We start from the raw sequence: 27,897 nt of genomic DNA, 5'->3' as shown, positions 1-27,897 counted from the left end.
CACTTAGCATGTTGTGACTTTATGGGTAAGCTATTATTTTTAAAAAAAAAACCTTGGGGTTTTTTTTCTAATACAGTAGACGATTAATTTAATGGATTTATATTCCCGCCCATCTCAAATAAATGTCTTCGCGCGATTGAAAAGTTAAAAAAAAAAGAATTTGCAAAAAAATTAAAACGCAGTAATAACTAATATTAGTGTTTAATAAACGTCCGCGATCTGAATTCATTATTAATATCGGCCACTCTGCAGGATGCTAGACATGGGGGGAGGGGCACAGAATTCCTATCTCCCAGAAAGTTTGCAGCATCCCTGATTCCGGGGGCGGAGACGCAAGAGAAAGAGCTGTAAAACTTTCAATCCAACTTCTAATAAATCCCGCTGAGACGCCTTTCCAAATACCACGGGTAGAGTCCGGAGGACAACGTGGGTAGAGTCCGGAGGACAACGGGGGAAATCCAGTTGGGCCGCTGTTACGGGGATGCGACGGGGGAAACGCTGCCGCAGGTCGCTCGGCGCGGAGCGGCAGAAGGCGTCAGCCCATCAGCCGCGAGGGCGTCAGACTGAAAAGGATGCCGGCCCCTTTAAGAAACCGACAGCGTGGAGTAGAGGCCCGAGATGCCGATTGGGCGGCGTGGCCCGGAAGTCGAAGGAGGGCTGGTGCCACCGTTTGGGTTTGGCCGCAAGGTCAGGATCGCCGCCCCCCTCTTCTCCTGGCAGGTGGAGCAACAGCCGCTGCTGCTGTTCGGGGGCGGGAGAGACAGGGCAAGGGGTGCAGCAGTGGGCGCTGATCCTGCCCCGCAATGCCTGCGGCGGCTTGCGATTGAGGCACAGGAGCCGTCTGAGTGGGTGGGGAGTGAGTGGCTCTCTTTCTTTTTTCCCCAGCAGGCCTGGTGCCACCATGGCTGAGAGGGCTTTCCCGAATCCCTTTGCAGACTATGACAAATCCTTGGCCGCAGGATATTTTGATTCTTCAGGGAGGGTGAGTACTTGGATTTTGCCTTCTTCTTGCTGCTCCTTTTAAGAGGTCCCCCCCCCCTGAAAAAATAAGGTGTGTTTTGGTAGCAGCCGCGAGGGAAGAAGGATGCATTGGGGCTTTTTAAAATCTTAATAACGCCTGGCGGTTATAAGCTGTATAATAAATGTAAATAAACTGCCATTGTTTTATTGTTTCAGTCTTGAGTTCATAAAGATCTTTTTAAACGTCATTTGCCAGAGTCTAGGTCGTTAATCTTACTTTGAATTCAGGGATGGACTTTGTCAAAAAGAAGTGCTTAAAAATATTCCTAGTTGAATTCTCTTACAATTTCTAATTAAAAATAGAAATTGTTATTTTTCTTTCCAAAATTATATGCATTATTCTACAGTGTTGCCTGGTTTCTGTTTATGTAATGCCCACCCGTGAACAACATCCTGAGTGTACAGAGGGGAGGGGTGTCAGGTACATGGCAGGTGGACATTTTCAGTGTTTTTAAGGAAATTGTAAAGACATCCCCACCCCCAAATCAGGTAATATTTTGGGTTAAGTTTAAATAGGTTTTCCATAAATGAAGATTAATCTTAGTGTCACCTACGATAGCCCAGAAATATAGTTCCATAATATTCTTTAATGACTGAGTAGTGATGGGAATCACAGAAAAACTATTTTTAAAAGGGGCTCATTGACTTAGCTACATTAATAGGTCATGTCATTTATGAAGTAAAGACAGAATTACTTTAATTGTGTTTAATTGATTGAGAGCAGGATAGTGAAATTATTTTTATCAAATGCATCACCTATGACTTTATGAAGAAACAGAACATTCACTGTCATACATTTGTAGTGTACATGGAAAGCATAGAACCATGGCATTTCTTTCAAACCCCATTTAAGGAAGTCTTCTAAATAGAATAGAATAGAATCCTTTATTGGCCAAGTGTGTTTGGACACACAAGGAATTTGTCTTGGTGCATATGCTCTCAGTGTACATAAAAGAAAGATACATATGTAATTGTCATTGTTTATTTGACCCCTATGACAATCATTAAGTGTTGTACCACATGATTCTTGACAAATGTGTATTTTTCTTTTATGTACCTCTTTTATGTACCTTGAGAGCATATGCACCAAAACAAATTCCTTGTGCGTCCAATCACACTTGGCCAATAAAATTCTATTCTATTCTAAAGAATCATGATGTACAACACTTAATGCTTGTCATAGGAGTCAAATAAGCAATGAGGAAATGATATTAATAATATCAATATCAATTAAAAATATTGAGATTGTCTTGATTATGAAACTTGGATTAAGATTTGTTTTTGTAGCTGCTGCTCACTGAATGCAACTGACATCTTTAGAGAAGGGTGTGTCATGAGAATATCCCTAAGAAAGCCAGGAACTCTGAATTGTAATTACTGTCAGTACCCTTAGGCAGAATACTTGGCAACAGCTTTAGTTTTTCAAAAACACATTCACAATTAGGAAAAACGGACTTCCAGTTTGCCCGTTGAGTGATTTTTTGCACTTTGGGCTTCCCTGAAGCCTCCAGAGGGCAAAACAGCCTTCCCCAAGGCCAAAAATCAGCTGGCTGGTGTGCACATGCTCATTGGAGCTGACATAATGTAACATCTCATGTGCCCTCCAGTATGGCTCCGTGTGCCACAGGTTCGCCATCACGGTACTATAGGGTTTAGCCCCCAACTATTTGATATTTTCATTATTTGGATCAGGGTTACAAAAATATTATTAGCAATATGAAGACAACATAGGAAGGTATACATTTGACATTCTATAAAAACCACATGAATGAATTTCAGCAGGGATAAATGAAAAGTCCTATATTTGGTTATAGATTTTCAAATGGTGGGAGGAAAATGCTGGGCAGAAGTACAAAGCAAAAAGTTCTGGCTGCTTTGATGATCATAAGCTCTATATGAACCAAAAATGGGATGCAGCTATAAATAATTGCAATCCTAGGCTGCATAAACCGAGCGGACCTCAACTCCAATTGTAAAACAGAGTTGACTGACAACAAGTCAGTCAAGGTGACTGGGGCTAAACCTCTTTGTCCATCTGTCTGGGAGGAGTTTGTCCTTGGAAGAAGCTGATTATCTAGATCCTCAGCAGTCTGGATTCAGGCCCGGCTACAGCACGGAAACTGCTTTCGTCGCGTTGATGGATGATCTCTGGTGGGCCCAGGACAGGGGCTTGTCCTCTGTCCTGGTGCTTCTTGACCTCTCAGCGGCTTTCGATACCATCGACCATGGTATCCTTCAGCACCGGCTGAAGGGATTGGGAGTGGGAGGCACTGTTCTTCAGTGGTTCTCTTCCTACCTCTCTAGTCGGTCACAGTCGGTGTTAGTGGGGGGTCAGAGGTCGACCTCTAGGTCTCTCCCTTGTGGGGTGTCTCAGAGGTCAGTCCTCTCCCCCCTGCTATTTAATATCTACATGAAACCGCTGGGTGAGATCATCCAAGGGCATGGGGTGAGGTATCATCAATACGCCGATAATACCCAGTTATACATCTCCACCCCATGTCCAGCCAACGAAGCAATGGAAGTGATGTGCCGGTGCCTGGAGAATGTTGGGGCCTGGATGAATGTCAACAAACTCAAACTCAACCCAGACAAGATGGAATGGCTGCAGGTCTTGCCTCCCAAGGACAATTCCATCTGTCCGTCCATTACCTTGGGGGGAGAATCACTGACCCCCTCAGAGAGGGTTCGCAACTTGGGCGTCCTCCTCGATCCACAGCTCACATTAGAGAAACATCTTTCAGCTGTGGCGAGGGGGGCGTTCGCCCTTGTGCACCAGTTGTGACCCTACTTGGACCGGGCGTCACTGCTCACAGTCACTCATGCCCTCATCACCTCGAGGCTCGACTATTGTAACGCTCTCTACATGGGGCTACCTTTGAAAAATGTTCGGAAACTTCAGCTCGTGCAGAATGCAGCTGCAAGAGCAATCATGGGCTTTCCCAAATATGCCCATGTTACACCAACACTCCGCAGTCTGCATTGGTTGCCAATCAGTTTCTGGTCACAATTCAAAGTGTTGGTTATGACCTATAAAGCCCTTCATGGCACCGGACCAGATTATCTCAGGGACCGCCTTCTGCTGCACAAATCCCAGCGACCAGTTAGGTCCCACAGAGTGGATCTTCTCCGGGTCCCGTCAACTAAACAATGTCGCTTGGTGGGACCCAGGGGAAGAGCCTTTCGTAAGCTACTTAAAACCCACCTCTGCCATCAGGCATGGGGGAATTGAGATCCTCTTTCCCCCTACGCCTTTACAATTCTATGCATGGTATGTATGTATGTATGTATGTATGTTTGGTTTTTATATTAATGGGTTTTTAATCGTTTTTAGTATTAGACTACTATTGTACACTGTTTTATTGTTGCTGTTAGCCGCCCCGAGTCTCCGGAGAGGGGCGGCATACAAATCAAATAAATAAACAAACAAACAAAAGTAGAATATCAAAGAGAAATAATCATTTCTCTTTGAAATGTGGATAATAGAAGTGTTCAGAGTTTGTACCAGAGTACAGGTCAAGAAATAATGGGTTTAAAAGGAGATGGAATTTGGTTCTATATGAGGTAAAATTTCTTGATGGTCATAGTTTAACAGAGGAACCAAACTATCTTGAGCTCTCTTTTGCTGAAGATTTAACCAGGATGGATCTCCATGTCAGGGATCTCCTGTAGTAATGGACTCCTGCATAATTTCCCTTTTGATTATGTATGCATTTCTATATAACACCAGTGTTCATCACGAAGTTTCAAAACTGAAAGTGTGTTTAGGATTAGAGCCTCGACAAATACTTGGCTGCTTTAAGAAATAATATCTCGTTTGTGCTTTTTATGCTTACCACAGCAAATGTTGGTTAATCTATAGTGCCCCTATAAGCTTCCACGCAGTAGAATTGTGAGTCAGCGCAGACTGTCAGGCAATATTGTATGATGCTATTTCTGTCCTATTTGTCTAATGGTAATAATATAGCAGAATCTACTCTTAAAAATTTGAGTAGCCTTCAAGGTTCCCTCAGGGGAAAGTACAGCAATGGCTATAACCTCAAGGTAATAGGCATGGGTAGCCAATGTATCACCAGGGGACAGAAAAACAGTTTTAAATATTTAAGGTTAAATTCTTAATTAATGGTTACTTGGAAGAAAGTGTGGCTGAAGTAATAGGATTTTCTATAAAAATGAATTCGGATTTTTCTTTCCCTTTTTAAATTACTGCTTCCAGTGTGGCAGCGGTTTATTTCCTTTATACTTTTAAAAAGGTGATTCTCTTAAAAGTATAGGACACTTCAAAGTATTTAACTTGGCACATCTTGATAAGTGACAGAGTGTCTGCTGAGACATAACCACTGTGTTTTTATTAACATTTACAGCTCACTCCTGAATTCAGTCAGCATGTGAATAATAAAATCAAGGAGCTTCTCCAACAGATGGAAAGAGGTCTGAAATCTGCCGACCCCAGGGACTGCACTTGTTATACTGGCTGGGCAGGTAGGACAGGAGAGCTACAAAATGTGAATGTTAAATAGCATGTTTTAAACTGGATGTTTAAAGAATAGCAGGAGGACAAAAAATGACAACAAAAATATATAAATATTTACTAAATTATAAAATGAAGGAAGAAATTGTTAAGGGTAATATGATTAGTTGGGCTTAAGAATTTTGGGTATAATATTAACTTGGACCAAAGGGAAAAATTTGGAGTAAAAATTATAAATTAACCAAAGCAGCCTCATATAAAGAAAATCTTTATAAAATATATTACAAATGGCACCTACCACCAGCGAAATTGGCCAAAATGTATCAAAATATGCACCCCAAATATTGGAAATGCCAACATATAAATGAAACATATTACCATATGTGGTGGACTTGCCCAGTAGTCAAAAAATTCTGGAAAAAGATACACATTTGGCTCAAAGAAATAACAGAAAAGAAAATTAATATGAAACCAGAAATATTTTTAATAGGAATATTTGACTAAAATAGAAAGAAAATATTGGTATATTATCCTACATATACTGACAGCAGTAAGAATATCCCTGGCACAACATTGGAAACATGGTGATGTACCAACTGACAACATAATTATTAGAAAAATTTCAGAATGTGCAGAATTAGATAAATTGACAGTAGAATTTACCTAGAAAGAAGAGTCAGAATATTTTGAAGTTTGGAATTGTTCTATAATTGGTTGGAAAGGAAGAATTTAAAAAAAGAAAGAATGTGTATAAATGTATAAATTGTTGTATAGTTAAAGAATGAATATAGGATTTTATAAGTTTGAATGTAATGGATATACATGTATACTTACCAATAGATAAATAGATAAAAACTGTAAAGGAAATAGAGTTTATAAATGAAAATTTGTATCCATTTGTTTGTTTGTTTGTTGGATTTATTTATTGAATTTATTTATTGAATTTATATGCCACCCATCTCCAAGGACTCGGGGCGGCTTACAACATATAAAAAAACAATATACAATATAAATATCTAAAATCCATTTAATTTAACTAATTATTGTAAAAACCCTGGAACATTAAAAATCACTAATTCCCATTCGAACAACAGGCATACAGTAGTCCCTCGCTATACCGCGCTTCACCTACTGTGTCTTCACTTCATTGCGGGTTTTCAAGAAATATTAATGAGAAAAATCATTCGCGGATCTTCGCTGGTTCGCGGGTTTCTGAGGAAGTCGATCGCCAGATTTAAACAGCCCGCCGAACTTGATCGACAGTTTTTTTTAAAAAAAAAATATGTAAAATTGTAAATACTGTATTTAAATACTGTATCTAAAATAAATACTGTGTGGGAAGGGTTTATAAACACTTAAAACAATGAAAACTTACCAAACAATTATAATATAAATACTTAAATAAGTACTATCAGTCGATAAATTCCCCATCACGGATTTCACCTATCGCGGGCAGGTCTGGAACGTAACACCAGCGATAGGTGAGGGACTACTGTACATCACACTCGGCGGCCAGGGGGCTAAGGTCTAGTGGCCCCAAGCCTGGCAGTAAAAATGAGTTTTCAGGCTCTTACGGAAGGCGAGGAGGGTGTAGGCAGTATGACTCTCTGGGGGGAGCTGATTCCAGAGGGCCTGAGCCCTCACAGAGAAGGCTTTTCCCCTAGTCCCTGCCAAACTACATTGACGGGACCTTGAGAAGGCCGACTCTGTGGGACCTAACCGGTCGCTGGGACTCATGCCAATATGAATATATATATATATATATATATATTTGTAAATGTGTTGTTTTGTCTTGTTTATATGTTTGTCCTTATTTCAATGTTTTTAATGTTTATATTTAATAAAAATCATTTAAAAAAATAAAGAATAGTTGCAGGCTGGAGGGCATATGGTCTTATTCTGCTGGGATTGAATTTGTCTTGAAGAAGGAAAGGCTTGGGGAATCCTGCAAATGTTATCAAGGGATTTGTAACTATCCGAAGGTTTTTCAGGGTGGATTATCTCCTAAATTTCCAAAGTATTCCTGAATGTGATTGTAATTCTTTGGACAATTAAGAAAAAAAGGGCGATTGTGGTTCCTCTTTTTTCTGTAGTTGCAGCCAATTGATAAAGGCTGCCAACTTTTCTGCCTTATCAGAGATGTCTCTATGTTGTTATACTGGAATTTTAATCTAATTTACTTTGCTTTTTAATAAGACAGTTTTGCACTATTCTTTTGAAATATATGAACATGTTTGCACACATCACATTTAACCATGATTAATGAATAAACTGTTGTGGGCTTGAGTTTTAGAAAAACGAAACCCTGTGCTGTACAATCTTATAACTTGGTTCATGTAATAGCTGTATGAGCTACTATGGTTCGCAGTAGGCTTCTGGGTGTGATTCAAGGTCACTTTAAGGTTGAGACCAAGGACTGGTGCTCTCCAGTGGTTTCTGCCTGCCCCACCAGAACTAACACAGTCTGTATGCTCCTGGTACCATCAATAAAATAATGCTACTTAGCAAGCACCTGGAAATATGCCTTCATTGTCATGGTACCAGCCTTACAGTACACCATGAAGGCCAATCTTCTTCTCCATTCATTGGAAGCATTTGGGAGCTCTAGCATGTATGTACTTTATATGTCTAATGGTTTGTGTTTTTATTGAGTTTTGAAGCTGTTTTAGTTTATTTTTGTTTTAATGTAAACCCCTTTCTAATAATATTTGACTTGGATCAATACATTATGTTCTTTCTCTCTTAGGCTAATGTCCTTCTCTTTATGTTTTCTCAGACAAAAAACATTCTCAGTTCTCCTGTTCTGAGTTGGTATAACAACTTTTGTTTCAGTCTATTGGTGGCATGAACATTTCCTTAGACTAGCAGACTAGCAGGGTAATTCTATGAGTCGGGTGAAATTCAAAATTTTTCCCTATCTGTTCTGTGGCCGTGGCTTGGTGGGCATGGCAAGGTAAGATTTTAATGCAAAATCTCCATTCCCACCCCACTCTGGGGCCAACCAGAGGTGGTATTTGCCGGTTCTCCGAACTACTCAACTACTGCTGAATTTCACCCCTGAACTCTATGTATATTAAACATTGCCAGGACGTTTAATATACATGAGAAACACTGTCATAGACATTAAGGAACATAAAGGACAAATCATTTGCAACTTATACTTTCTAGAATATGCATCATTCAGTGAAACTTCCTTAGGCTTTTAAACTGAGTGTTTAAAATAGCTTCAATCATACATTTTTTCCTTAGGGCACACTCTTCTTAAATTATTAGTACCTGAATGAAACATTACATTTTAAGTATCAACTTTGGCAAATCAGGGGTCCTCAAACTTGGCAACTTTAAGACTTATGGACTTCAACTCCAGCCAGCATAGCATCCTAACAGAGAGGACAATTAACCAAGTTGCCTTCAGGCGTTGTGGGTTTTTCATCACTGGAAGTTTTTAAGAAGACATTGGACAGTCACTTGTCTGAAATGGTATAGGATCTTTTGCTTGAGTAGAGGCTGCACTAGAAGACTTCCAAGTTCCCTTCCAGCTGTATTCTGACTCTGATTATTATTATTGACATTTCTTGCAAGTCTTAGTTCTTGGTTCATTCTGAATATTAGCTTTTCTGACTGAATCCTCACAGATTCAAGCTCAAGAACTTCAGTGCTTCTGTCTCATTTATTTATTTTTATTTATTTATTTATTTATTTATTTCGATTTTTATGCCGCCCTTCTCCTTAGACTCAGGGCGGCTTACAATATGTTAGCAATAGCACTTTTTAGCAGAGCTAGGCTATTGCCCCCACAATCCGGGTCCTCATTTTACCCACCTCGGAAGGATGGAAGGCTGAGTCAACCTTGAGCCGGTGATGAGATTTGTACCGCTGACCTTCAGATCAACAGTCAGCTTCAGTACAGTACTCTACCTGCTGTGCCACCCCGGCTCATTTCATACTTCTTAACCATCTTTCTCTCTCAAAGAGGATCTCAGGCCAGTATACAATTTAATCAATGAAATTAAACTTTAAAATCAAAATAATGTGTACAACCCCCCCTTCCCCCACGCAAGCAGGTTTTGATCCCTTTGTGGAAGGCCAGGAGATTGAGGATTTTCCTCACCTCTAAGGACAAGATGTTACATGATGCAGGGGAAGCAGCAAAAAACGCCTTCTTCCTAGATCCCACTTGTCAAATTTATTTTCTGCTTACAGATTTTTCTTTGCAAACCTGGCCATTTCCAAATGTGTTGTTACCATAGGGTGTATTCTCCTTCACTTTTTTATATCCAATGCATTCCAAGATTCTGGATTTACTAAAATATTCAGTGTGATTTCAGGTTACAAGAAATGAATTGGACTAAAATAAGTGTTCTCTCTTAATTGCCTCTGTAAGAAAGGCTTGTTGAATATTTTTAAATGTAGTTAATTCTGTGGCAATATGAAAACGATTGACACGTATATGATTGCTAATAAATAATACTGGGAAGAACCATCCCCAACCCTTTTTGTCACAGTTCAACTGTTGTAGAGGCTAATGCCATTTAGACATATCCTGGAACTGATGTTAGACATCAAGTTAACACTACATTTCCTCCCATCTTATTGCTACCAAGCAATAAGAATCTCTAGTAAAATGGTGCTCTTTCTTCCTCATCATAGGTTGGGTGGGCAACATGCAGACTTTCATTTTGTAGCCCCCAGAATGTTCTGATTATGGTTGCTGAAAATGACCAATGTGTTTCCCTCCATTTTTTTATTTTGTTTTTATTAATTTTACACATTTTACATATTATAGCATTTTTAAGCAGGTCTACAGCCTTTTATACATTGTTATATTTATACAATTTGTACATAATTTTACCATATTTTCTATGTCATCGTCCCACATTCTCTTCAGCTTTCTATCATTGGTCCATTTGTACCATTTTTTCCATACAGTGGTACCTGTATCTAAGAACTTTTCTAGATAAGAACTGGGTATTCAAGATTTTTTTGCCTTTACTTAAAAACCCGAGCCTGGAAAAATTTCCCAGGAAATTTGAGAGCGGCATGAAGGCCCGGCTAGTTTCCTGCCATTCCCCCTTTAATCCTGGCCATCTCGGGATTTTCTGGGCTGCCAGAGGAGTCTTTCGGTAGTGCTTAAGGAGACTTTGCAGTCCAGAGCAAATGGAGCGTTTTCCTTTCTCTGGGTGCTTGGAGAGAGAATAAACCTCTGCCAGCGCCCAGAGAAAAGAAATGCTCCTTTTGCTCTAGGCAATGACTGTCGTCCTCTTCTTCCTCCCCCTCCTCCCATCCAAATTCCAAGCTTTTATTTGTTTCCTAATGGGCTTGCACACATTATTTGCTTTTCCATTGATTCCTATGGGAAAAATTGCTTCTGCTTACAAACTTTTCTACTTAAGAACCTGGTCACGGAACAAATTAAGTTCTTAAGTAGAGGTACCACTGTACTTGTATCCAGTTGTATATTTTGGTCCAGTATTTCTTCACTTCAGGACATATCCACCACATGTGAAAGAAGGTGCCTTGCTCTTTTTTATACTTCCAACAGATTGGATTTGAATCTGAATATATTTTAGCCAATCATGCTGGGGCCAAATGCCAATGGTAAACCATTTCCCTCCATTTTGACATTGAGAACTATGAGAACTGTGGTGTATGAAATCATATCACTGGATCTTTTTTAAACAAGAAACTTCCCAAAGGTTTTCCCAAATCTTGGCCTGCCCAGAGGTGGTATAGCCTTACCTATTTTAGCCCTCCTCTGTTTCTTTCCTTCCCCCTTAAAATCCTGTCCGTGTCTTATACCTTTGAAAGTTTTACCCCTATGCTAGATGCCTAGCAGACTTGCAGTGTCAGCAATATAGGGCTTTACTTACTTTACTCTACTTACTATCTGTTTCCGTCAGCCGTTTACCTAACCAAGCAGGCAGCTTTGTTAAATGGGTAGTTCTGTAGAATCAATAAAAGCCTGAAGACATGTCATGCTAGAATTCTACAGAGAAAATTTTAAATGGATAGAACTCTCTCTGTCAACAGACAGAAAAGGCTGGAACGTGATCTGTACAGATCAGCCAGGTTTTATCTCAACACAGTAGTAATATAGCCTCTTTAGTGTTAACTTTGCTCATTCCCCCTGCCCCTAAGCCAGCATTTTGTTAGTTTCAAAATTTTATAAAAAGGACTTCTAAAAAAACCAGATTTGTTTTAAAAAATATTATTTTAAAAACATATATTCCCCCTACAAATTGTATCCTATTTTTTAAATTATAATTTTTAAATTATTTCCTGTCAGGAACAGAACCAGTAAGATGTCAGTTCTGATTACTGTTTGGTTCAATTGCAGTTATCTATCTTCTTAAATTGAGCCCTGAACAAAATTGTGCTCAGTTTCATATCTCTACTTTTTATCTAAAAGCCAGCAAATTACATGTATGCTTTGGGGTAGAAATTTAAATATTGTTTTCCCCAAAATAAGGCGTTCCCTGATAATAAGCCCTATTGGACTTTTGGGTGTATGGCAATAAGGCCAAGCACTTATTTCAGGGTTCAGAAAATGTAAGACAGGGACTCATTTTCAGGGAAACACGATATAAACTGATTTCTTCTATATTGCCAACTACAAAAACTATAGAAGGCAATTCCTATTTGCATCTTCAGTGGTTTTTAGTGAATGTTTTTATTAGTTCCTCTTTTAGCAAAATATATGCTGTAAATTATATTTTGTATATACCTCTTGTGCTTTCTTCATTTGGTGTAAGCTCTGTAAACAAATGCACAAAAAAGGATTCTTTGGATCTTTTGTAAACCAATTGTAAATCAAAAACTGCTACATTGTACTACAGTGATACCTTGCCTTACAAACTTAATTGGTTCCGGGACAAGGTTCTTAAGGTGAAAAGTTTGTAAGACGAAACAATGTTTCCCATAGGAATCAATGGAAAAGCGATTAATGCATGCAAGCCCAAAATTTACCCCTTTTGCCAGTCGAAGTGCCTGTTTTTGCGCTGCTGGGATTCTCCTGAGGCTCCCCTCAATGGGAAACCCCACCTCCAGACTTCTGTGTTTTTGTGATGCTGCAAGGGAATCTCAGCAGCGCAAAAATGGGCACTTCGCTGGCAATGGAAGTCCGGAGGTGGGGTTTCCCGCTGAGGGGAGCCTCAGTGAAATCGCAGCATTGCAAAAACACAGAAGTCCAGAGGTGGGGTTTCGAGGACTTCCATGTTTTTGCAATTCTGCAATTTCGCTGAGGCTCCCCTCTCTGGGAAATCCCACCTCCGGACTTCCGTTGCCAGCGAAGCACCCACTTTTGCGCTGCTGGGATTCCCCTGCAGCATCACAAAAACACAGAAGTCTGGAGGTGGGGTTTCCCATGGAGGGAAGGGTCAGGGGAATCCCAGCAGCGCAAAAACGGCTGCTTCACTGGCAATGGAAGTCTGGAGGCGGGGCATCCCAGCGGCGGCGGTGGGTTTGTAAGGTGAAAATAGTTTGTAAGAAGAGGCAAAAAAATCTTAAATCCCAGGTTTGTATCTCAAAAAGTTTGTATGACAAGGTGTTTGTAAGACGAGGTATCACTATATATCAATTCAAGAGAAATTAGTTGCTCAAGAAAAAAAGCAATCTTTATATGTAAGATTGGAGGGACTCTTAAAGAAATACACAGCATCATACTCGCACTATTAGAGGCAGTTAAAATAATGAGTGTAAGATTTTATTATAACCATAGTGGTTTAATTGTCATGAAACATTCAGAACCTTCTGCAATATCATAAACATCTCACCTTTCTTTAAAAATTAAAAGATGTAAACTTCTGAAAGAAAAGGTCAACGGTTTTTACTTTCAGCCTCAGAAAAAGCAAAAATCTGAGTATTGGAGTATTGGTTATTCTCCACTTGCACTGCTTCGGAGAGTCCAACATGGGTTAATCTACAGTCTTATTGGAAGGGACTGAGTTAAAAATTAGCATAAATAACTGGTCCAACCCCCATGCTGCCCTTCCCGGGTCAGTCTAAAAAACTCAGTCATAGTGAAGGGACACAGAGTCTTCTCCTCCTATGACTTCTATTGTCTAGTGTTAAGATTTAGCTACTTTATAATTGAATTAAACATTTCTAACTATTTTCTCCTTTTTCTCTCCGTTTCTTTTCAGATCCATCGAGCAACTCACCACAGCGGGATTGGGCCCCTGCTCTGCGGAGTATTGCCCACAACGTTGTTTCCCAGGTCGGAGCCTCTTCCCTGCGCGGGTACTGCTCCTAGGACCGGGTGTCGCCAGTTCGAAGGGGTCCCCGGCCTGCGTGGCCATACCTCTATCGGAGCGACTGTGAGATCTACCAGAAGAGAAAAGAAGGATGCAAGTTTAAATTTCCCGCCGAAACCAGCTCTTGGAAAGCGGAGGCAGATGAATTCGAGTGCTCAGCCGGGTGCCTCTGACGATCGCGGATCGCCGTCGGTGACGGCCTGATCGAAGGGCGCGGCCATTGGAAGCATGGCGAACTGCATAGGGGGCCGCCATTTTGGATCTCCTCCTGGATGAGTCAGCTTCCGCCCGCCATTTTCAGGGCTGATTGACACCCCGATTCACTTGGAGAGGCACAGAAATGGCCGGATATCCTGTAAAATACAGGAAGAGGCAGCGTTTACCGAGGGCAGCCATTTTCTTCTGCTAAGCTAATAAGCTACAACGCAGCAAAAAAAGCCCGGTTCGGTTTACCATAAGCGGACAGTTTCGATCATTTCGTATGGCTGACCTTCCTCAACAGGGGACTGCAGAGCCCCCGATCAGCAAGCCCAAAGAGAAGTCGCATTCCTCTAAGGCCAAGTCTAAGGGGTCCCAGTCCTCCTCGGCTCTAAAGGAAGCCCAACGTCGCATTAAGGCATTGGAGGACCAGCTGGAGGCTCAAAGGCAGACCACAACCTCCTCGCTCCCAATACAAGGTCAGAGTATGGGGACTATGACTAGCTCTACCCCCCCAGGACTCCCGGAGGGAATTGGGCTTGCCACTGACAAGGACTGGTCACCAGATCGGTTTGGGGGCCCATCCCAAGTGCCTGAGCCAACAAGGCCCGAACTTAGCAGGCCTCCCTCCTCTTCTTCTGCATGGCATATGGCTTCTCAACCACTGCCAACAGCCACATTCACCCCAACAGCGGTGGGTCTCAGGTCTTCCCCAGACACCTGGCAACGCCTACCGCCTGCACTGCAGGACATGATTGCCTCCGCTTACTCTCATGGCATAGCGGCAGGGGTCCAGCAGTTCACAACAGCACCTGCCCCCCCCCGCTTCACCACGTCCTCCTCCTTCGGTGCAGAGAGATATTTGGGCAGCTCCAGCCCCCCCCATCTCCTGTCCATGACTCCTTCCATGAGGACCCTGCATTCAGAGAGCAGAGCTCAGAACCAGAGGATGGATTATCCGAAGATGAGGGGACACCCCCAGAACCACCAGCATATGCTGGGCTCTTCAGGCCATCCATATTTCGGGTACTCCTTAATAAGGCCAAATTGGTGGTTACCCCAGCCACTCCTGACAAGCCTACAACTGAGACCTTGACTACTCAACCGGCCTCTAGAGTGCTCACAGAACGACAAAGAGAGGCAGATCTGTTACCCGCTCCTAAGCTCTTTTTGGACAATATCAAAAGACCTTGGCAATACCCAGCGGGAGCTCTAGGCCCAACAGCCTCTGAGCGCAAATTCTACGCATTTGAACCTGAGCTGGAAAACTTACTTGAATTTCCATCCATCGACGCCCCAATAGCAGCACTCGTCTCCAATGCACTCGTGCCAGCCGAGGTAGCAGATGGGCTAAAACCGGAGGACCGGAGAGCGGAGGGAGTAAATAAAAAGGCTCACCAGATGACTGCATGGGCTCTTAAAGCGGCTTCAGCAGCATCATTTTTTAACAGAGCCTCGGTCCTGTGGCTCCAAGAGATGCTCACGAAGTTAGGACCTGAGGATGGCCGCCTGAGACAAGATCTCAATAAGTTACTAGCGGCAGCAGAATTCTCTGCAGATGCCACGCTGTCGGCATCCCGCTTCTCCTCTAGGGCCTTAGCAGCGAACCAGTCATCCCGCCGCTTACTTTGGCTCCGCTCCTGGCAGGCCAACGCCAAATCCAAGTGGCGATTGGCTTCAGCCCCCTTTGATGGGACAAAGTTGTTTGGGGAATCTCTCGATAAAGTCCTCGTGGAGGACAAAGACAAGAAAAAAGTCTTGCCTAGGACATACAGATGCCAAGAGAGACGCACTACCCCATATTTCAGACGTCAACCCTTTCGGGCAGAGACCTCTTCCACTTCGCCCCAGGTTGGAAGGTCATATACGCAGGGGTCTTATTCCCAGCCCTCCTACAGAACAGAGAGGGGCAACTTTGCAGATAGGAACAGACAGTTCCAGCAGACAAGAAAGAACTTCAGAGGGTCTAACAGGGGAGGTTATCGTAGGAACAAATGACTCCATCAGGACCTTTCCCATAGGAGGACGGCTGCAGCATTTCGCCGACTCCTGGGAGTCTATATCTACAGACACTTGGGCTCTAAATACAATATCCCAAGGCCTCTCCCTAGACTTCATTCAGACACCCCCAAACAGGTTCCTGCAGTGTCCAGTACTTTCCAACAACCACAAACGCAACCTCCTCCATCAGGAGATCGATCACCTACTGGATATAGGGGCCATCGAGGAGGTCCCTACTCACCAAGTGGGACAAGGGTATTACTCCATCGTGTTCATCGTGCCCAAGACGTCGGGAGGTTGTCGTCTCATTCTCAATCTCAAGCAACTGAATATATATATAAAATACCGCAGATTCAAAACGCATTCACTAAAGACAATATTAGCAGCAATCTGTCAGAGAGACTGGCTGACATCAGTAGACCTCAAGGAGGCATACCTCCATGTACCAGTACATCCGGAGTACAGGAAGTATCTTCGCTTTTGTTTCGAAGACCACCACTTCCAGTACAAGGCCATGCCCTTCGGCCTATCATCAGCACCCAGGACATTCACGAAATTACTGGACATACTTACCGCAGACCTCAGGACCCGTCCATTACGCCTTATGGCATATTTGGACAACATCATCATACTCTCCAGCAGTCCAAACCACGCGCAACACGACCTAACAGAAACCATGAGGACATTGGAAGCTCTGGGCTTCTCAATCAATTACCAAAAGAGCCATCTCACACCAACCAGGTTCTTACCTCACCTGGGGACTACCACAGACACCATAGCAGGCAGAGTTTTCCTTTCACAGGAACGTCAGGAAAAGGTTCGAGCCTTGGTCTCAGAACTGCAACACCAACGAACTACGTCACTGGCGTTCCTCTCCCAGCTCCTAGGAGTCTTCATATCTTGCATAGACATTGTGCCCTGGGCACGACTCCATGCCAGGCCATTGCAATGGTTCCTCATTCCTTTTCAACGGAACAGAACCAGCCACTCGTCCCGGTTAGTAACAATCCCATTGGAAGTACGCCGCTCCCTTCCATGGTGGAAATCTTCAGCCCTACTAAAGGGATCGCCTTTCCTGCTACAGCAGGAAATAACCATAACAACATATGCGAGTCTCTCGGGCTGGGGTGCTCACTCCAATGTGGGAGTGGCTCAGGGGCTGTGGAACCCGGAAGACCTTACATGCCCAAACATCAATTACCTGGAACTCAGGGCAGTACACCTAGCACTCAGACGGTTCACACCACACGTGAAAGGTCAGAGTGTACTGATCCTCAGGGACAATGTGGCTACAAAGGCCCACATCAATCATCAGGGAGGCACAAGGTCAGGCCACCTGATGAGAGAATCTCAGTCCCTGTTCAGATGGACAGAGCAACACCTTGCATCCCTGAGAGCAGAACATATATCAGGCACGTCAAACACTCAGGCAGACTGGCTCAGCCTGACAACCATCGACCCGGCGGAGTGGAGTTTGGACGCGAACCTGTTCTTGGAAATCACTCACAGATACGGGACACCGGAAGTGGATCTATTTGCCACTCACCACAACAATCAGTTACCCAGGTTTTTCTCAAGGTTCCCGACACCAGGGGCAGAGCAAGTCAATGCACTGACTTGTCCCTGGCCGGAAGGAATGCTCTATGCCTTTCCCCCAGTTTGCCTGATACCGAGGGTAGTACACAAACTATTACAAGAACAAGCAGAGGTGCTTTTGGTGGCCCCATATTGGCCCAGGCCACCTTGGTTCGCGGACTTGTTGGACCTCTCAGTTTCTCCTCCCTGGCGAATCCCACACCACAAGGTAGTACTGACACAGGGGTCAGTGACACATCCAGAACCCCAGTGGTGGAGTCTTGCCGTGTGGCACTTGAGGGGGAGAGACTAAGGAGAGAAAAGGTACCTGACAGTGTAATCAGCACCATCCAAGCAGCCCGCAGACCCTCCACGACCCGCATTTACCAAGCGACGTGGAAGGCATACTGCTCCTTTTGTAGGGCTCAGGACCAAGACCCTCAGTCCCCCTCAGTGATCCAGATCCTGGAATTCTTACAAGCAGGCTTGGACAAGGGTCTGTCACCTAACACCCTGCGCAGGCAAACAGCAGCTATTGCTACTATCCTCAAACTGGACTTCTCTCGCCCAATCTCGCAACATCCATGGGTTCGAGATTTTCTTAAAGGAGCAGCAAACATCAGACCTCCGATACACCGCTTTCCCACATGGGACTTACCCCTGGTACTGCAAAGTCTCACGGAACCTCCCTTTGAACCTCTACGGGACATTCCACTTCGCCTGTTGTCGCTGAAAACGGCCTTTCTAACGGCCATCACGTCAGCGAGGAGGGTCTCAGAACTCTCAGCCTTGTCGGTCAGGCCAGACTTATACACTTTTCATACAAACAAAGTGGTTCTGCGACTGGACCCTTCCTTCTTACCAAAGATGAACACGGTCTTCCACAGATCACAGGACATTGTCTTACCGGACTTTTGTACCCACGGGACACATCCACTGGAATTGCGATGGCACAAAGTAGATGTTAGACGTGCCATAAAAATTTACATAAGACGCACGAGTACCTTCAGGAAGACGGAAGCCCTGTTTGTTTCCTACTTTCCAGCATCTATGGGAACTAAAGTTTCAGCTAAGACAATCAGCCGTTGGATCCGTTCGTGTATCATCACAGCATACAAATCAGGATCCACGCCACTACCTATGGGCATTACAGCCCACTCAACAAGGAGTGCGGCCACATCCGCGGCCTGGGCAACACAGGCCCCAGTTGAAGACAATTGCCACGCAGCAACCTGGGCGGCCCCTAGTACATTCATCAAGCATTACCGTTTGGACGCCTTTGCTTCAGCTGAAGCAGCCTTTGGACACAGAGTACTGCAGAGAGTTTGCAATGATACTGCGCCCCTGGTCCAGCCTTATCCCCCCCTAATTGGTTAAGCTTGGGTATATCCCATGTTGGACTCTCCGAAGCAGTGCAAGTGGAGAAGAACCGTTGCACTTACCTGAACGGTCTTCTCGCTGCACTGCAAGGAGAGTCCAAACCCACCCGGCCGTTTGGCCCAGGGGCACAGGGTTACCTGAACGTTTGGTTAATTGGTTAAATAAAGTTTGTTGGTTTTACTATCACTATGACTTCGTTTTAATTTAAGACTGACCCGGGAAGGGCAGCATGGGGGTTGGACCAGTTATTTATGCTAATTTTTAACTCAGTCCCTTCCAATAAGACTGTAGATTAACCCATGTTGGACTCTCCTTGCAGTGCAGCAAGAAGACCGTTCAGGTAAGTGCAACAGTTCTTCTCACAGGACTATATAATACATTTTCCTTACCTAGTTTTCTATTTGAGCCCATTTTTTAAAAAAATCATATGCAAATTTTAACCAAATGTGACATTTAACCCTGAAGTCTGCAAACTCCATATCATACAAATTGAAATGTGGAAACATGGCTTATTTCATGCTGCGGTTAAAATTTTGATACTGTGCTATGACTTAATTAGCTCAGAAATATGGGTGATATCCATAATTCTTCTTAAAAATAGTTTCAGGTACATAGCATTGCAGATGAGACATGATAAAAAACCTTTCCCCAGTCTTCATTGATAGTACTAACATAGAAACTGCCTAGAGAGTGGACAAGGTTATTAACTTCAGTAGGAAATGGAGATTTGTCCTTAATATTCATGCATAATTGAATTGGCTGTAGTATGACGCTTGGGAGATTACCTATGCAGAATGAGAAAATGATCTAAATTTAAAAATGCCCGATGAGCAAGAGAAAGTAATTTTGCAAGCAGTTCTTTTTATTTTTTATTTTTTTAATATAAGCTTAAATACATAGGTCTGCATTCTCTTAGCAATGGTTAATGAGTTTGAAAGTACACTATAAATTGAAAAAATGAAACATCTGGAACTCCTGTGTTATTTCTGAAGATGCTTCTAGAATGCATGCTGTTTCCTTGAAGAATTAGGACTAACATTAATGTTTCCATTTGTACTCAATACATTTACCAAGTTTCTCTCTTTATTGGCAATAATCCACATTTTCTAATGTCTTCTTTTCAGTAAATCACTGTCCCGTTTTTGACCTTGGCATTTTATGGCTTGCTAGGTTTATAATTCTTATTTCCTGCTGATCATTCTTGATACTGTTAGTGTTTTTTCCAATAAAGGATTATCATTGCATTTTGGCTACAGTGAAAGAATGCCATTATTCCAAAGTCTCAAGTCTTTGTCAGTGTTTGGATATCAATCTAGATCTATTTTGGCCTCTAAAAATTAGTTTTCATAATTAAATCATGATACTGGAAATGTAAGATCATAAAACAAAGCCATCACCTTTTGACATATCTTGTGCTATGCATCAAATATTCAACTGACATAAATTTAGAAATGCTGAATAATGATTTTTTTTGGCTGCTGTTATTGTTAAACTTGAACATGGATTTCTTTTTTTAATAAAAAGGGGCACTTCCTTATTTCTATGTCAAGTCCTTTAATTGATATTTCTCAAGTGGGGGTACAGGCACATTCCTCTTTTTGTTCTCCTTGGTCATTCACAGTTCATAGTTTGGTTGTTTTCTGTTTTGATTTGGTTTTGCATTATGCTACTACTCATCAACATACTGATCTTATATATCCCTGGGTCATTCTGCAGTTGATGAACAGACTTAGAAATGTGATATGATATGATCAAAGTTGTCCAGGATATTAAATATTAAAATTTTAGGTTTAAGAGTTATGTCTATTAATGGCATTAGCATCTGAGATGAAAATGCATCAAGTATAAGCTCCTGTCAATAAGATCCTCACAAGAGTATAATAATAATAATAATAATAATAATAATTATTATTATTATTATTATTATTATTATTATTATTATTATTAATTAGATTTGTATGCCGCCCCTTTCCGAAGACTCGGGGAGGCTCACAACATAACAGCAATACAATATAAATACAAATCTAATGTTAAAAACTGTAAAAAACTAATTTTAAAATACTTTGTTATAAGAACTTATCTGTTACACAATCATACACACTCAGTCCAACTGAACATAAACATAATAAAGGTCAGTGAAAAAAGGAGGGGGGAGATTAATCCCCTCACGCCTGGCGGTAAAGGTGAGTCTTCAACATTTTTCGGAAGGCAAGGGTGGGGCAATTCGAATCTCCAGGGGGGAGTTGATTCCAGAGGGCCGGGGCCACCACAGAGAAGGCTCTTCCCCTAGGTCCCGCCAGATGGCATTGTTTTGTCGACGGGACCGGAGAAGGCCAACTCTGTGGGACCTAATCAGCCACTGGGATTCGTGTGGCAGAAGGCGGTCTTGTGGGTACTCTGGTCCAATGCCATGTAGGGCTTTATAGGTCATTACCAACACTTTGAATTGTGACCAGAAATTGATCGGCAGTCAGTGCAAGCTGTGGAGTGTTGATGAAACATGGGCTTATCTGGGAAGCCCAATGACAGCTCTCGTGGCCGCATTCTGCATGATCTGAAGTTTCTGAACACTTTTCAAAGGTAGCTCCATGTAGAGAGCGTTGCAGTAATCGAACCTCGAAGTGATGAGGGCATGAGCGACTGTGAGTAGAGACTGTGTTCAAATAGGGCCGCAACTGGTGCATCAGGTGAACCTGGGCAAACGCCCTCCTCGCCACAGCTGAAAGCTGGTGCTCTAATGTTAGCTGTGGATTGAGGAGGACACCCAAGTTGTGGACCCTCTCCGAGGGGGTCAATAATTCCCCACCCAGGGTAATGGACGGACAGATGGAATTGTCCTTGGGAGGCAAAACCCACAGCCACTCCATCTTCTCATGGTTGAGTTTGAGCCTGTTGACACCCATCCAGACCCCAACAGCCTCCAGGCACCGGCACATCACTTCCACTGCTTCCCTGATTGGACATGGGGTAGAGATGTATAACTGGGTATCATCAGCATACTGATGATACCTCACTCCATGCCCTTGGATGATCTCACCCAGCGGTTTCATGTAAATATTAAACAGCAGGGAGGAGAAGACCGACCCCTGAGGTACCCCACAAGGGAGAGACCTAGAGGTTGACCTCTGACCCCCCACTAACACCGACTGTGATCGACCGGAGAGGTAGGAGGAGAACCACTGTAGCACAGTGCCTCCCACTCCCAACCCCTCCAGTCGGCACAGAAGGATACCAAGGTCAATAGTATCGAAAGCCGCTGAGAGGTCAAGAAGCACCAGGACAGAGGATAAACCTCTGTCCCTGGCCTGCCAGAGATCATCCATCAGCACGACCAAAGCAGTTTCCATGCTGTAGCCGGGCCTGAATCCTGACTGTTGAGGGCCTAGATAATCGGTTTCTTCCAAGGACCGCTGGAGCTGGAGCGACACCACCTTCTCTACAACTTTCCGCATGAAGGGAAGGTTGGAGACTGGATGATAGTTATTAAGAACGGCTGGGTCCAGGGAAGTCTTCTTGAGGAGGGGGCACACAAGTGCCTCCTTGTAGGGAGATGGAAGGACCCCCCCCCCTCCAAAGAAGCATTGACAATCTCCTGGACCCAGCTCTGTGTCACCTCCCTGCTGGCCGAAACCAGCCAAGAGGGACACGGATCCAGTAGACAGGTGGCAGAACTCACAGCTCCAATGGCCTTATCCACTTCATCAGCTGTCACCAGGTCAAACTCCTCCCAGACAGATGGACAAGGATGGGCCATAGTCACCTCGACTGACTCGTTGTCAGCCGATACTGCTATCCAATCGGAGTCAAGGTCCGCCCGGATCTGAGCGACTTTATCAGCGAAAAACAAATTAAAATCCTCGGCACTGCTCTGCAAGGGCTCCCCACCCCCCGCTTGTTAAGAAGGGAGCAGGTCACCCTGAATAGAGTGGCCAGGCAGGATTCTGCTGATGCAATCAAGGCGGCATGATACGCACATCTTACCACCTTGAGCGCCACTTTGTAAGTCTTAATATGAGCTCTTACAAGTGTTCGATCAGATTCAGATTTACTCTTCCTCCATCGCTTCTCTAGACGTCTCTTCTGGCATTTCAACACCCGGAGCTCCTCGGTAAACCAAGGAGCACTCCGGGGTCTAGTGCCACAGAGAGGTCGCAATGGCGCAATTCGGTCAAGAGCCTCTCGCAGCCCTATTCCAGGCCACAGCAAGAGACTCCGTTGAGCTGTGTATGAGTGAATCCGGTAAAACCCCAAGCGCCCTCTGAAAGCCCTCTGGGTCCATCAAGCGTCTATGTATATGGTAACCATGATTGTCAGGAATACAGACTGTCCATTTCTAAGAGTATTAACCCAAAATTACCTAGAAATTATCTTTCAAATGTAAGACAATGGATATTTATGGTTAGGCTGCAGATAGTACGTTTAATGTAACTTTAATGTTTTTCCCTGTTTTTAGAATGATTTTATAATTTAGGATTATCATAAAAATACTAGTACTATAATGACATGATTTTCTGTTTTGTATTACTGTGCAGTTAAAAAAGCTTTGTCTTAACAGGCAATATAATTTTATAGATAGTCTTTGGCTTATGACTGCTGTTTCAGAGTTAACAGCATTGGGAAAGGTATTTTACAATCTGTAAATCACTTCTAGCTATCATAAACTCTATAATTACCCTCCTATAGAATCACATGATTACATTTTGGGCACTTGATAGCCAGTTCATTTACGACTGATTACAGCATTGTAGTCACATGAATAGGTTGGCTGTTTTTTGCTTGTTTCCGCTGTGTTGGGTTTTTTTGGGGTGGGGGGATAAAAACAAAAACAAATAATCCCATGAATCCAGGAGTATGGATTTAGACTTAAGATTATGTGATTTTCTAAACACATGGTTTGCTTAATGGTAATATCAAGTCTGACCTTGTGGGTACCTTGACATATGACCATCACAACTTATGACCAAAATTCCAGTTCCAATTGCTATCTTACGGCAAGGCAATTGTAATTAATGAAATGAAATTATTATTAATTGTTAATGGTTAAATAACAATGGTCTAATTTGTAATTCCTTTTTCAGGCATTGCTTTGCTATATTTTCATCTATATGAGGTATATGGAGACCCATCCTATCTTCAGATGGCTCAAGAATATGTAAAGAAGAGTCTTAGTTGCTTGACAAAACGATCAATCACTTTCTTATGTGGTGATGCCGGACCTTTGGCTGTGGCTGCAGTTGTATATCATAAACTACACAATGACAAGCAAGCAGAAGATTGCATTGCTCGGTAATGTCTAAAAATATTTGAGTAAATGATCAGTGACACCTTAAACTTCCCATGATATATACAGTAATACCTCATCTTACGAACTTAATTGGTTCCAGGACGAGGTTCGTAAGGCGAAAAGTTCGTAAGATGAAACAATGTTTCCCTTGGGAATCAATGGAAAAGCCAATAATGCGTGCAAGCCGATTAGGAAAATCCAAAACATTAAGGCTTTAAAAAAAAAAGCTGCCGGCAGACGAAGCTGAGGCGAACGGAGTGGGGGGAGGGAAACCCATGGAGATCCAGAGGGGAGAATGGGGCAGGAAAGAGTGGAGAAAAATGGAGGAAACCCATGGAGATCCAGAGGGGAGAATGGGGCAGGAAAGAGTGGAGAAAAACGGAGGAAACCCATGGAGATCCAGAGGGGAGAATGGGGCAGGAAAGAGTGGAGAAAAACGGAGGAAACCCATGGAGATCCAGAGGGGAGAATGGGGCAGGAAAGAGTGGAGAAAAACGGAGGAAACCCATGGAGATCCAGAGGGGAGAATGGGGCAGGAAAGAGTGCAGAAAAACGGAGGAAACCCATGGAGATCCAGAGGGGAGAATGGGGCAGGAAAGAGTGCAGAAAAACGGAGGAAACCCATGGAGATCCAGAGGGGAGAATGGGGCAGGAAAGAGTGCAGAAAAACGGAGGAAACCCATGGAGATCCAGAGGGGAGAATGGGGCAGGAAAGAGTGCAGAAAAACGGAGGAAACCCATGGAGATCCAGAAGGGAGAATGGGGCAGGAAAGAGTGCAGAAAAACGGAGGAAACCCATGGAGATCCAGAGGGGAGAATGGGGCAGGAAAGAGTGCAGAAAAACGGAGGAAACCCATGGAGATCCAGAGGGGAGAATGGGGCAGGAAAGAGTGGAGAAAAACGGAGAAAACCCATGGAGATCCAGAGGGGAGAATGGGGCAGGAAAGAGTGGAGAAAAACGGAGGAAACCCATGGAGATCCAGAGGGGAGAATGGGGCAGGAAAGAGTGGAGAAAAACGGAGGAAACCCATGGAGATCCAGAGGGGAGAATGGGGCAGGAAAGAGTGCAGAAAAACGGAGGAAACCCATGGAGATCCAGAGGGGAGAATGGGGCAGGAAAGAGTGCAGAAAAACGGAGGAAACCCATGGAGATCCAGAAGGGAGAATGGGGCAGGAAAGAGTGCAGAAAAACGGAGGAAACCCATGGAGATCCAGAGGGGAGAATGGGGCAGGAAAGAGTGCAGAAAAACGGAGGAAACCCATGGAGATCCAGAGGGGAGAATGGGGCAGGAAAGAGTGGAGAAAAACGGAGGAAACCCATGGAGATCCAGAGGGGAGAATGGGGCAGGAAAGAGTGGAGAAAAACGGAGGAAACCCATGGAGATCCAGAGGGGAGAATGGGGCAGGAAAGAGTGGAGAAAAACGGAGGAAACCCATGGAGATCCAGAGGGGAGAATGGGGCAGGAAAGAGTGCAGAAAAACGGAGGAAACCCATGGAGATCCAGAAGGGAGAATGGGGCAGGAAAGAGTGCAGAAAAACGGAGGAAACCCATGGAGATCCAGAGGGGAGAATGGGGCAGGAAAGAGTGGAGAAAAACGGAGGAAACCCATGGAGATCCAGAGGGGAGAATGGGGCAGGAAAGAGTGGAGAAAAACGGAGGAAACCCATAAAGATCCAGAGGGGAGAATGGGGCAGGAAAGAGTGCAGAAATACGGAGGAAACCCATGGAGATCCAGAGGGGAGAATGGGGCAGGAAAGAGTGCAGAAAAACAGAGGAAACCCATGGAGATCCAGAGGGGAGAATGGGGCAGGAAAGAGTGCAGAAAAACGGAGGAAACCCATGGAGATCCAGAGGGGAGAATGGGGCAGAACAGGGTGGTGAAAAACTGGGAGGAACTCAAGTCTGGAGGTGGGGCATCCCAGCGGCCGGTGGCAGGTTCGTAAGGTGAAAAAAGTTCGTAAGAAGAGGCAAAAAAATTCCGAACCCTGGGTTCGTATCTTGAAAAGTTCGTATGACGAGGGGTTCGTATCATGAGGTACCACTGTATTGCCTTACTTATGAGGAGGGAAATCTGTTTCCCACAGAAGGTTGATCTTTGGAGAGCAACATCTATTATTTCAGACATAATAGGACAATGAATAAAGCTATCACGCTTAACTAAATTATAATATTTAGGAAGGGAAGTACATTCATTTTTAGAATGATTAATTTTGACAGACTAGATAGAGAAAACATTGGTAAATTGCATAGGTTTTCCTTGCTAATTGTTTTTCCTCCAAATTTGTATTTCCTGTTTATATTCTGCTAAAATATTCAAGTCTCTATTATTTAAAGCAATGTCTGGGATACACAGTTCACCTTCATTTTATTTGGGTTTGTATAAAAATCATTGGTATGAAAATATCTATATGTACACTTAATGAATCATTGTAACCATAAGTAAGATTTTATAATGAAATTCTGATGCTACTTTAAGTTGATTTGAGTGTAGAAAGAATATTGTACATTATTTTTATATTTCTTGACCTATCCAGGAAGGTTTGAATACCCTGTTGTATGCATGTGTGTTTATGTCTCTGTATAAAAAAATTCCTTCTCATCCTTATGGAATGAGTCTTTCTCAAACTTGTGTCCTCTACCAAGGTTTTGCATAGCATCTTAGCTTTTCCTAGCACTGCACTTTTGTAGACAGACAGCTCTGAGGTTTCTGGGATCTTTTGGTGCCACTCTTCCAGCTTCATCCCCTGTTATTTCTCCAGCTTCTCCTACTCCTTCCTGATGTTGCTGTCATTTGGGACTGCTTCATCTAACATCACCACTTTCTTCTGGTCCTTGTCTACAACTACAGTGTCAGTTTACTGGCTAGTATTGGCCTATCTGTATGGATCAATCCCACAGGACCTTAGTCCTCTTATTCTCCACCACCTCCCATGGAATCTCCCATTTGGACTTTGGAGGGTCAAACCCCTGCAAATATTTATACACAATACTAGCTACTTGGTTATGTTCTTCAGTGTACCTGCCTGCACCTTATACCTTGTCACTTTGTGTTAGACTTCCTCTCCTCACCTTTCCTCCCCTCCCTTCCCCTCCTCTCTTCAAAAGATAGAGATTACAGGTTATCCCCCATCTCTGTTGTCCCACATTCTGGAAGTATATTTAGGCAGCTTGCATAGTGTCATATGACTCTGGCTTGTTAAAAACAGAACTGGAGAAAGACACACATTCTACATCAGAACAGTATTCATTTAAATGCAGTTCTATTCTTTGTTTCATTTGGGAATTTTTTCTTTTGTTTCTTCCACAGTTACAGGTAACTCCTGTTCTCAGAATAAGAATTCAGTGTGATTGCATAGTGCCCTCTAATGGTATTATTGGAATAAAGCATGAAATTGTAAAATAATTGTCCTACACACCAAATATTAACGTACCAAATTTTTCCTTTAGTACGGAATATAACAAACTTGAATAACAATCTTGTATTGGTTTGTATAGATACCATTTTGCTAATTTCCACATAAAATATGATGCATTGGCATTAATTTTACATTATTTCCCACCAACTAAAAATGAGCTCTTAATCAGAGGTTTCGTTTTTGTTTTTGCAATTAAAGATAGCAGTGGTTTCATTTTATCTTTGGATTTTCTTATCAAAGTATGCCTAATTGTATATTTTCCCAGTATGTGTCAATTTGTAATCATCCATTTCCTAAATTC

The 27,897-nt window shown here is 43.1% G+C and overlaps 1 protein-coding gene across 2 annotated transcripts in view; it reads left to right on the top strand.

Annotated features, from left to right (window-relative positions):
• Nucleotides 1-599: 599 nt before the first annotated feature.
• LANCL1 (LanC like glutathione S-transferase 1) overlaps nt 600-27,897 on the top strand; it is a 52,660-nt gene continuing 25,362 nt past the window's right edge. Inside the window, exons 1-4 of one of the 2 annotated variants that reach the window (XM_070732173.1) lie at nt 600-720; nt 889-982; nt 5,382-5,499; nt 23,973-24,180. In XM_070732173.1, coding sequence (XP_070588274.1) covers nt 902-982; nt 5,382-5,499; nt 23,973-24,180 — 407 coding nt within the window. In that variant the 5' untranslated portion in view covers nt 600-720; nt 889-901. The remainder of the gene's footprint in view (nt 721-888; nt 983-5,381; nt 5,500-23,972; nt 24,181-27,897) is intronic. The other variant, XM_070732172.1, reaches the window with a different exon arrangement.

The sequence above is a fragment of the Erythrolamprus reginae genome, chromosome 1 (assembly GCF_031021105.1).
Source record: "Erythrolamprus reginae isolate rEryReg1 chromosome 1, rEryReg1.hap1, whole genome shotgun sequence".
Taxonomy (NCBI): domain Eukaryota; kingdom Metazoa; phylum Chordata; class Lepidosauria; order Squamata; family Dipsadidae; genus Erythrolamprus; species Erythrolamprus reginae.
The sequence above is the reverse complement of the archived record's forward strand: the minus strand, read 5'-3'. Positions and strand labels throughout refer to the sequence as shown.